The sequence below is a fragment of the Aquarana catesbeiana genome, linkage group LG06, assembly GCF_042186555.1.
Source record: "Aquarana catesbeiana isolate 2022-GZ linkage group LG06, ASM4218655v1, whole genome shotgun sequence".
NCBI classification, from domain to species: Eukaryota; Metazoa; Chordata; class Amphibia; order Anura; family Ranidae; genus Aquarana; species Aquarana catesbeiana.
Window position 1 is genome coordinate 109,278,923 of NC_133329.1, and position 12,178 is coordinate 109,291,100.

At 45.4% G+C, this 12,178-nt stretch overlaps 1 protein-coding gene and 1 pseudogene across 3 annotated transcripts in view; both read right to left on the reverse strand.

Annotated features, from left to right (window-relative positions):
• LOC141148856 (histone lysine acetyltransferase CREBBP-like) overlaps window positions 1-12,178 on the reverse strand; it is a 275,728-nt gene that overhangs the window by 146,463 nt on the left and 117,087 nt on the right. For all 3 annotated transcript variants that reach the window (XM_073636662.1, XM_073636663.1, XM_073636659.1), the window contains exon 2: window positions 7,384-7,439. In XM_073636662.1, the coding sequence (XP_073492763.1) occupies window positions 7,384-7,439 (56 nt within the window). The remainder of the gene's footprint in view (window positions 1-7,383; window positions 7,440-12,178) is intronic.
• On the reverse strand, window positions 4,283-4,346 carry LOC141101905 (U4 spliceosomal RNA; annotated as a pseudogene).

The window sequence follows — 12,178 nt, forward strand, 5'->3', positions numbered from 1 at the left end:
AATCACCATTTTATTCCCTAGGGTCTCTGCTAAAAAAATATATATAATGTTTGGGGGTTCTAAGTGATTTTCTAGCAGAAAATACAGGATTTTTACTTGTAAGCAACAAGTGTCAGAAAAGATTTAGTCTTTAAATGGTTAAACTGAAAACTTCTCCACGGAGTTCAGTCTATTGATAAAAAGAACCTGAAAGATACAATGTATCTTCTTATCAGACTTGGCAGGCTGCCAAGAGGAGGAGAGAAGAAAACTTCACAGATAACTTAAGGAAACTTGCATTAACTTCTATTACAGAAGTCATTTGCAAGTCACGGCTGAAGTTACAATCGGCCTTTTTTATCAGCACAATCGGCCGATGCCGATTAAGTAAATAACGCCAAATATCGGCCGATATATCGGCCGGCCGATATATCGGTCGACCTCTATATCAGACATCAGTATTTAGGAACTGGGTTTGATATAGCGTTCAGATGGAGGGAAATCACCCCTGGAAAAGCCAAATTTGGAAGATGCACACAAATTTCCCAATGTCAACATGTGCTATCTGCCATCAGGGAGGATCAAGGGACGTGTTTTGGGGGAGCAAGCCCTTCCTCAACGCGACTTTATAATTGAGGAAAGGGTTGCACCCCCAAAACGCATCCATTGATCTCCCGTGATGGCAGATAGCACATGTTGGCACACTGTGTGCATCCTCCAAATTTGGCTTTTCAAAACATTGCCAAAAAATATAAAAGATTGGACCACAATACAAAAAGTGATTTTGTGGGGTTTAAATTCGCCCCAAAACATCAATGATGTTATTATTTTTTTTAATAACATCATGGATTTTTTGCTGGATGTTTTGCAGTTCGGCATTACACCCCATGATCTCCCCGATCAGGATCTGGGCACTTTCAGAAGTAAAGCGTTCGGGATCCACAACCTCACGATCACCTAAAAAGAGATAAATAAAAAAAAAAAAGGTCTCAAAAATCTGCCACCATCCATCTCTTTTACCTGAGCCTGTGGTCGCAGACACTCACCTGTTGTGGTGCCAATCTCCACCACATCTTCTTCTTCCTCCTGCTCTTCTTGGGTTTGCGGTATTTCACCTTCTTCCAGAGGTGGGGGGTCTCTGGTCTCCTCGGATGAGGGGTGTCCTCCGAGTCTTTTCTCCCCTATGTAAAACAAAAATGGTATAATTAGCACACAGATATTTGATGGCAGAACTAGAAATAGGAAACATTGCTTGGAAGTGGGGTACAATTGTTTATTTTAGCCGAGTTCCAAGATGTATTTTTTTTATTGCCCTTTGTCAAGCTGCAATACTTTACCTGTTTGGTACAAGCTTCACAGATGTAGCCCCCCCTATAGTATACACTGGAGCACCTGTGTGCCCCCCCTAATAAAAAGGGTGTTCTTGTGTCCCACACTAGTGCTCCAGTGTCCAGATGTGAAAACAGCTGCTCAGTGTCCTCTCCTTACACACAATCTAGTTGGCATTTCATTCTAGTAACAAACCCATCTACACAAACAAATATTTGGCATCCAAGTAGGCCCCCAAAAAATGTGGGAAAATGCATATGGCCTAAACAATGGTGTTCTAGAGGCCGAAAGAAAAATGTTTGATACGAACGAATAATGGGCCCATGAACATTAAAGTTGCCCTTTTAAACGTTACAATTAATAAAAGCATATGGAGCAGCACGAACGTAATAAAGACAGAAAGAATAGGAACACAGCACAACTACTTACTTTTTTGCAGCACTCTCCGGATCTTTCGGTACTGCTCTGGCTCTCTCAACTTCAGGTCCGACCACCGCTTCCTGAGCTGATCTTTAGATCTTCGTACCCCGAAATTCCTGTGAAGGCTTTTGACCACGTTAGCAATGATTTTGGCCTTTCTGATGTTGGGGTGGGGGTAAGGCCCATACTTCGCGTCATAGTCGGACTTCCTCATGATGTCGACCATCTCCAACATCTCCCCAAAGGACATATTTGTGGCCTTAAAACGTCTCCTTCTGGATCGGGACGTGCCTGGATCCGGGCTTTCCTCCTCCTCCTCCTTGTTGCTATAATTAGCACACACCTGCTCGAACTCCGCCATCATGCTCTTCACCCACTGCGCCGAACGAAAAGGGGCTGGGAATAGACTAGAAAGAACGTCAGGGGCGGGTGGAGTTACATGCATGCGCAGTGTGTATAAAGCGTAACACGCGTGCGTATTACGTACGATCTGTGAGCGGAGGAAGGAGCACTGGACGCGCCGATCGTAAGAACGAAGGTAAGAGACAAACTTGTGCCTATACTGCTTCTAGATTGAGGCCTATATTGTAACAAGATTAGGAGAGTTTTGTCTGACATTAGCCCTTGTCTTGTGTTGTGTCTTGCAGTGAACATGGATATGCTACTCAAAGATAATGACTTCATGTCAGTATACCTAGAGATGCTAAGGGAGCTGCCCTGTCTGTGGGAGATTAAACACCCCCATTTCAAGAACCAAGCAAAGAGGAAGGCAGCACTGGAGGAATTGTGTGAAATAGTGAAGAAGGTGATCCCCACGGCAGACATCACCTATTTAAAGATATTAATTGGTTGCCTGAGGAGCACATATCTGAGGGAGCGCAAGAAAGTCCTGGATTCACAGAGATCCGGAGCAGCAGATGACATCTATGTCCCCAGGATGTTGTACTACGACAGGCTGCATTTTCTGGCAGGCCAGACTGAACCCAGGCCATCACTCTCCAGTCTTCCTTCCACGCTTCCTTCCCCCCCGGCTGAGGCTTCTGACGCCCAACCTCGGCCTTCTAGGCCGCATGTGGAGGAGCCCAGATTGAGCCAGGTATAGCATTCCTCTAAATATTTCTGCTTGTACAATCAATGATGTTAACTAGATGTTAGTTGGGAGTACTAATTTAGGATTGTGATTGATGATGCAAAAACTAAAACCATGTCCCTTTTTCATACACAGGGAAGTCTCAGCCAGGAGGTGGCCGAGCCGGCTGGCTGATCTGCAGGTCCCTCCACCCCCCCTGAAAAGAGAAAGTGGCAGTAGGAGGAGTGCCCTAGAGGAGGCTGCTATAGGATTCTTTTGGAGGGCTACAGAGGTCCTGGGAGCACCCCACACCATGGAGGAGAACATTGCTCTATCGAAAAGCCAGTGGCGTGCAAAACACACCTCAAAAACTTCCACCCGGTGCCAAAAAAAAGTGCCCACACATAGAGAGTGAAACACAAAAACGTGCAACGGGTGTACAGAGTCCTCCACTAGGGAAGGACCTTACCCTGATCTCCCGGGGCGTTAGGCTCCAGACAGGGACTGAGGTACTCAGACAAAGGGTTCATCCGGCCGAAACCAGGCGGACCCCCACAACTGGAAGGACTGCCGAAGCAGACCAACCCAAGTACAGTGGGGCTCTCCCGAAGAGAGACCCCTCAAAGGAGAGGGCGAACCAAGCCAAAAGGCCTATGTCCACCCCCTCCCAAGACTTTCAGAGTAGGCCCGAGGACCCACACCCTACTCGCCACACAGTGACAAAACGTGTATACAAAGACAACCAAAAAAAGACAAAAAGGTGACAAACAGGGGTAAAAGAAAGAGTGGGGAAGATAGTGAGATGGGAGAGTGAAAGTGGCCATTGTGCTATACAATGGCCAGCCCTCCGGCCAGGCATAAAAATTTCCCCTGGTCCTGGCCAAAAGGCCCGGCCCAAGAGGCAGGTGCGAAAAACGTGTGTTGTGGTGAAGTGACCATGGTGCCATAAAATCAAGTGCTTTCACACCATGACTATACGGCACCCCTGAACTGCCACTTCAGGGGCACATTCACCACTAGCTTTTCGAAAAAGCCCCGACCCCCCAGCCCAGACCACAGCAGACCCCACCACAGGCAGAAAGGATATGGTGATCAGGAAGCCGGAAAGAGTCCTTTATCAGGCTCTGCCATCGCTCCCATCACTCCCTCCTAATTACATTCGGGAAGTACTAACCACTCTCCTCCCCCTGTAAGAGGGAAGTAAGCGTTCTCTCCCGAATAACTGTCCGGAGCTAGATCTGCCCCAATCCAGGCCAGAAGGCCAGGGTCCCGACCCTCCGGTTCAGACCCCGTGGTTCTCCATCCCTATCAGAAGGCTTCCCTTTCGGCTACAAACCGCTCCAGGTCACCTTCACTCCAGCAGGCTTTGCATAGCAACCGCAATCCCGTCTCTATTCGCCATAGATCAGGGACGGAAGCAAGCGCCACCTCCTGGAAACTGATAAGAACAGATACTACACTTGATCTTCGCCAAAAGGCCGAGAAGCAATTAGCAATAATCACGCCTCAGTTGAACCTCATGGCTATGATACTGCCACTGCGCAAAGCAGGAGAACATTGCTGCCTTCATTGCATATAAAATGCAGAGGATGGAGGAGGGCCAACAAGTCATGTGTGAGGCCCTCATATTGGAGGCTCTTGAGAAAGGTATGAGGGGCCAAATGACACCTCAGACACACCTTTGGGATGGTCCTCCTCCTCCTCCTACAGGTCCTCCTCCTCCTCTTCCCTCTCCTCCAGGTCCCCCCAGTCCTCCTCCAGGTCCTCCCAGTCCTCCTCCAGGTCCTCCCAGTCCTCCTCCAGGTCCTACTCCTCCTCCTGCCACATCTCCAACTGCACAGCCACAGCCCGGAAGGAAGCGTGGAAGGAAGACCAGACAGTGATTGCCCTGGGTTCAGTCTGGTCAGCCAAAAAATGCAGCCTCTTGTGGTACCACAGCCTGGGGACACAGATGTCATCTGCTGCTATCCGGATCTCTGCGAATTCTGGACCAGACTGCCCTCCCTTACATATGGACTCCTCAGGCCACCAATTTTGATGTTCAAGAATTGATGTCTGCCGCGGGGGTCCCAGGCTTCGCTAATTTCTCCTGTTGATCCAGCGTTGTTTGGTTCTGATCCCTTAATAAAGGATTTTTGTTTTGAATTATACTCTCCTATGTGTTTTACTTCAAAAATGACAGCTTGTTTGTGAGGATTCAGGTACATTTCAATATACAATGTGAAATGAACAAGGGACACCAACACCAAACAATCTCCTGGAGATTAAATAATAAAAGATATCAATGGTGTTGGGGTAACTTGACACACAAAACACACACAAAAATATTCTGGAGTAAAAATAAAAATAACATTGAACAAAGATCAGCCTTGGAAAAAATCCAAACATTAAAGAAAAAAAAAGGCTGAAAATCCAAAAAAAAATAAATAAATAAATATAAAACTGTCAGATGTGACAACTAATAACAATATATTCAGGGAATCCCACTAAAAAAACACAAATAAAACTTTGTGAGAAGTGTGTGTGAATATGAGCAGCAAAACTACTTAATTCTTGTCACATTATAAAGAAGAAGAGAGTGCGCTGTATTAAACCATTTTTAACATTGCAGCGTGACGAAAGTGCTGTATCCATTGCGAACGCTAAGTTTACCAGAACGAGCTGTCCCGTCTCGGAATTTCTTCTGAGCATGCGTGGCACTTTGTGCGTCGGAACAGGCCACACACGGTCGGAATTGACGCGATCGGATTTTGTTGTCGGAAAATTTTATCTCCTGCTCTCCAACTTTGTGTGTCGGAAAATCCGATGGAAAATGTCCGATGGAGCCCACACACGGTCGGAATTTCCGACAACACGCTCCGATCGGACATTTTCCATCGGAAAATCCGACCGTGTGTACGGGGCATTAGAAGGATTCAACACCTAAAAAATAAAAATGTTCCTATTGTTTGGTTTTTCTATATATTTTTCCGGGATGTGGTGTTGAACAATTCAACTGAACCTATTATTGATCTTGTTTAGTCTATTACGTTCCTGAAGCATCTGTGTATCTGTTCATGTATTGCTCACCTGTTGCCAACCTGATCTGCTCCTGACTTTCCCTGAACTCTGCCTGCGCTGACCCCTGGCTTGCCCCTGGACTACGCTTCTGACTTATCCATATGCTCATCTGCCTTGTTGTTATGGACCCCGGCCTGACTTCTGACTACTCTTCTGCCTGTTGCCTATGTCTCATCTGCCTGCTAGTTGCTGATCTGGACTGTCTGACCTTGCCTTGGCGGTTCTTCCTGCACCTGATTCAGCCATAGCTGTGCCTGTCAGCTGTGCCTGCTCTTCTGCCAGTGTGCTACCAGCCAGTTTCCAGTATCCCAAAGCACATCAGTAGTCCCCAGCAGAATTCCTGTTAGGCACTCGTGCCACTCTGTGCTCTGGCGTTCCCTGTTGCTCTACCAGAGCTCCTGAGCTAGAGCTGTAAAAAAAGCATTCATCTGCACTTCGGGCTCCATCACCAGATACATTACAATCAAGAAAGAAGTCAGCAGATGCCACAGGTAGCTAGGGACTGGTGTAAAATGAATAGCAGCCTGTCTTGTGTGGTGTGGTACCTGGGTGGGGTGAGGGGGTCGATGTTCTGGCCTTCTCCTCAGTGGTTGGTTTACCATAACAACCAGGAATGAACCTGCATTAAGGAGAGCCTCAGTCTAGCCATTTGGTATGAAAGAATGTGAGGAGTGATTAAAGAGCATGCATGAGGTCCATGTTAGGTGCTCAAAGGGACCTCATTCTGTAATTGAGAGTTAGGTGGGAGAGTTAAGGATGGGTGGAGTGGGCATGGGCTCAGCGGTGTCCCTCTTAAATGCAACAGCGGAAACTCATGGAACCTCGTGGAAAGGTACCCCATGTGCAGGGTGAGTGACCCCACCCACACGACCTGGCATAGCCCGTGAGCTTATATTCACATAGTCGGCAAGTAGGGACCCCCTTCTGCCCAGCTCACACACCTCTACCAATGATCTCAGACTAGGTCCACATATGACAGCCCCTCAGTCAGCTTCCAGCGACATTCAGCATAAAGGACTCTCAGCTAGCCCAGCTGAGGCCCCTCACGAACAGCAAGCACATGGCAGGGTTGCCTAAGAGGGCAACCAGCTACCCTTAGACTGTGATCCTCTCATGCAGGTCAAGACCATTCTGTTCCAGGTCTCAAACTATTTATACCCATTTCTCAGCAGCCATCTTTGTAGGGCTCACAGGGATTGGCTTGGACAGTATAAATATTCATGCTGCCCATTGAAATTGCTCCACACCTATGTTCAAGAACTACCCAGAGAGTTCTGAAAATACAGGGAGAGAGCAAGCAAACTTGCAGACTGTGAAACATAGAACAGATCACATGCAGCCACACTGATTACAGTGAGACAAACTACAGTTACCTAACCTAACACCTGACTAGGAGGGTGCTACATACAGTTCAGGAAAAACAGGCTGTTCCCCTAGCCACTAGCTTTCATGTTCTAACCTTCATTATGAAATTAAAACAGAACAGGTCAGTGTATACTAGGGGATGTAAAGATCAATTTACTTACAGACGATGTGTTTTCTAGGAATCCTTCAGGACACTCCCGAAAGGGGGACTCTCCACCTAATTAGGACAAGATTACAATGTTGATATAGTACAGTGTACTATAAATATAAATCCAAGAAACCACCAGATACTAACAAAGATATTTAAATTGGGTCAGTGAGCTCCCAAAACACCAGTCTGACATGTTCTCTACATACATTGTAGGGGACGTTTTGGTGCACAGCAAGGTAATGCTAAATAGGGATAAACTCAGGTGTGTTTGGATTCTGGTCCCCAACCTGAGCAATCCCATCAGGGAGCTGTTTATTTTATTTGGCAAATCATAAGTGGCCAAAGCATTTCCCATCCATATAAAAGAGACGTGTATACATGAGGCTGTGGGGTGGGAAATGTCTTGGGCGTTTATGATTGGCAAGCACAGTGACAGCTTCCCGCTGGGAGGGGCTAATTGGGACATGTAGCAGGAGCACCATGCCCAAGAGGTCATATATAACGAAATGGGTTTGGTTACATAAGGACTTTAGAGGTACTCATGGAAATTCTTAACACAACATATTGTAAAAACAAGGTAATTCCCCTACAAAGTTTATTAATACAAAAGATAAAAAACACTGAAATTCTAGTTAAAAACAATTAAGGGGAAAGGTTAGAAGAAATCCTCTGCAGAACCGTATCTCCCAAATACATCAGATAATTTTAAATATCACATAGCGGTTACCACCGGCACCAATACATTCATACTGGGCAAAAGCCGTAAAAGTAGATGAGCATATATAGTTTGTTGAGAGTGGGTTAATCCACAGACAATGTCTTAATGTGTTTCGCAGGAATTGAAACCTCCTTCTTCAGGAGACCAATAGAGAAGATACAGTATGCATGCAGAGTATACCTGTTAATGATAAAGCAAAAATCAATATTGATGTAAAAAAAATGTATATGCATTATCAAGTACAAAAATATATAATAACCATAAACAGTCATTACCAGCCTAAATTGCATGTATAACAGATATTGGTAGTGTGTCTCATGGATAATACCCACTGAAGCTTGAGATGGACACCACTGCAAGATGAGAACGATAATACTACATCCCGCTCACACGTGCGAGCGTAGGGACCACTTTGAAGTGGGCGCTGCAGCCAAAATAAAAAGACAAAAACCCAAGGAGAACCACTGTAAATAAACTGATGTCAAGCTCCAGTGTCATTCAAGGAATTTAACCATGGCAAAAAAGTGTACTGAGCACAAAGAAAAATGACAGGAGTTTTACCATAAATGTATGTTGGCATGAAACAAATTAGCCCCGATGATGAAGTCCCGCTCAGGACGTAACACTTACAGAGGAGGAGCTACATATGATGTCACCCACGGCCATCTTTCTGGTTTAATTCATGTACCATGCACGCTCGATACTTGCATTTAGTTTAAGTGCCAGCTTTGTAAGTTTTATACATTAAGTTTTATGGAATAAATGTTACAGTTTTAGCAGAGAGCACTATTTGTTGCTTCATTTGTTTTGTATTTACATTGCGGAGGGACGGCTACCTTTCAGAGAGTGATTGGAGATCAGAGGATCCAGGCTCCCTTATTTGAAACAAAGTACTGATTGACCTACCTGTTATCAGGGATCATATTAATGAGGTGAGCGGCCAATTCTATCTGTGGTGGAGGTGTTGCACTCAGTTTGGAGCACATGCATAATAGATCTGGATGCACTCCTCCACAGTGCCTGAACTTTTCCGCTTCTTTCATTCATCCACATATATATTTTGGAGACATGGACTTTTATATATTTATTATTATTTGTGTTTTAATTTGTGCTGCACTATTTCTATGACTGCATTAAACAAATTAGGCCATTTCTATGGGAAAACAAAATGAGATTCTCAATCCATAGAAGAACATAATAGCAACCAACTAAGTCCAAAGAGGCAAATTCAACACCTATATTATCAGAGTGGTAGTAGGAGGGGCGGAGATGTCCATCAACTGCTAAAAGAAGGAAAAAGTAGCCATTTATGAAATTTAAAAGAAAAGGAATGGGCTTATAATAATGGTATGGTTTATACATACAGTGGAGATATCGCCAGACAATAGCACCAAGGCCAAGTATTCCCAAAGAGAAATCACAACTAGTACATCACCATATAAGCTCAGCTCACCCAAATTCTAAAGCATAATGGAGACATTCACAAACCAACATTACAGTAGACACAATGTTGAGATCACCACAAGGTACATAGGGCTGCCCAGAATAATGGTAAAGAATGAAGCAATGATTACCAATGATTCCCCTACCTCTGTGGGAATCCAGGATGAAAAAGATATGGGGTCCTAGTAGATGAAAGACTCAGCAACGGCATGTAATGCCAAGCTGCAGCAAGCAAAGCTATCAGAATATTAGCATGCATAAAAAAGGGTATTTACTCAAGAGATAAAACTATAACAATGGCACTTTATAAAACGCTGGTTTGGCCACATCTGGGGTATTCCGTCCAGTTCTGGTCACCAATCCTCTTAAAGGATGTGCTGGAGCTAGCTGGAGCGAGTCCAGAGAAGGGTAACAAAGTTAATAAAGGGACTGGAGGACCTCAATTACGAGGAACAACTATAAACAATAAATGTATTCTCTCTAGAGAAGGGACGCTTGAGAGGAGATATGACAGTGATATACGAATATCTCAATGGTGATTCTAGCATAGGGAATAAACTATTCAGTCTCAGGGAGTATAATAAGACACATGGCCACTCATGAAATTGGAGGAGAAGTGGTTTAAACTTAAACTGCATAGGGGGTTAATTGTCAAGGCAGTAGGGATGTGGAACTCACACCCACAATCGGTGGTGTTAGTGGAAAGTATTGATAGCTTCAAAAACTCCTAGATGGGCCTCTTAGCGAGCACAATATACAAGGATATGGGATATGATTTTTTGACTTGAGCACACCCACCCAGGTTGAACTGGATGGATTGGTGTCTATATTCGACCTTACCAACTGTAGCAATACCCCCGCAGGAGCTGCTGAATACTGGTTCCCATGCTCCTTCACCGCCAGGCAACAAGCATTTTTAGTAAGAAAAGTCTTTGCACTATGGTCAATGTAACAATGAAGAAAAAGCTGCTAGCACAATACTTAGGTATTAAGTATAATAATATGAAAACAAAAACATGCAGCGCTACAAAAAATGTGACTGGAAATTAAACATGACCTAACTTGTGCATTTATACCTCATACAAAAACATAAAATGATCTATGGCAAACCCAAAATGCTAATAAAATACAGTGCATAAACTGAAGCAAAACTCCAAAGTTCAGAGATTAGCTGAATTTAAATTGTCAAAGGTATCTTATAGGCATAAAGTCCCCAGAGCAAGCTGAAGTGAATGTCAGTTCAAAATAAAGAATCAAAATGCCAAAGAAGGAGTCCTTATAAAAGCCATAAAATACCATCCAGAAACCCAAGATAAAGGACACGCCACCCATGTGTAGCAGTCGGGGGCTTACCTGAAGTATATGACCGCTAATTAATAGTTGTCAAAACACACGTTTGTTGAGGGACTGTTTATACTGGAAGAACCGGTCCCACACATGATTTCTGAACTTTATCAATTACTGGGGTCCTCGGCCTCGGCCTCTAAACCTACTTATATAAGAGCATGGGAGAAAGACCTTGGGAAGGGGTTCTCCGAATCTCAACTAGCATGTATGTACCAATTCACACACTCCAGCTCGCTGGACTCTAAGATGCAAGAGACAAATTACAAATTATTACCACGTTGGTACAGAGTCCCATCTGACCTGGCGCGGATTTATCCTGCTAGCTCAGATCGATGTTGGCGGGGATGCGGAGGCCGAGGCACCCTCCTACATTTGTGGTGGGAGTGCCCACGAATAACGACATATTGGCGGATGATTAAGGACCAGATTAAAGATATCCTCGGAATAGAGATCCCCTTCTCCCCGGAACATTTCCTCCTGCATGTCCCCCCTGTACCAGTTAGTCGCTGCAAAAAAAGCGCACTACCTCATTTGCTCAATGCCGCTAAACGTCTACTGCCTATCTTCTGGAAGAAAGAGCAGATACCGAGCAAAGACGAGTGGATATGCAGGGTTAATGCAATAAGGGAAGCAGAGGAGTGGGTGGCAGTGGGCAAAAACACTACAGTTAAGCACACAGCCATATGGTCAATATGGCAAGAACACTTCCAAGATACTTCCTATGTATCCTCTAGCCTGAACACTTCCCTATTAAAATTGGCGGATCCCACATTGGGCCATAGAGCCCACCCTAAATAGCTCCCACCACGGTTTCTCCTTAAGACTGAAATATAGGTCGCACATGGACTCCGATGCCTTTGCCAGAATCAAGGGGCTGCCTGGGGGCGGATAGTCCGAGGTGGATGATCGGAGAAGCACGAGTGAACAAGGTTTGACCCTATCTACCCCCCCTTACCCCGCCCACTCTCCCTGCCACTCCTCCACCCTTTTTTCTACTCTTTTCTCTTCTTACCCCTACTTCCCTTACCCTATCAAGTGATATTATTCATAGCACTGTTGGTTGATTGCGCAGAGTATGGGCACCTAAACATAACTTACCGGTTAAAATTGAGGAAAAGCTGCTTTCCTGGCCGGGGGGGCCGTGTGGGCGGGGACGGACCCGCGGCCCCGGGGGCGCGCCGGGGGAGGACAGATGGAGGCCTTGTGCCCCCCTCCTCCGGTGGGGCGCCCGGTGGTGGCGGTTCGGACGGGCCGCGGCGTACCTCTCCCCGGTCCGGAGGATCATTATTGCTCAGGT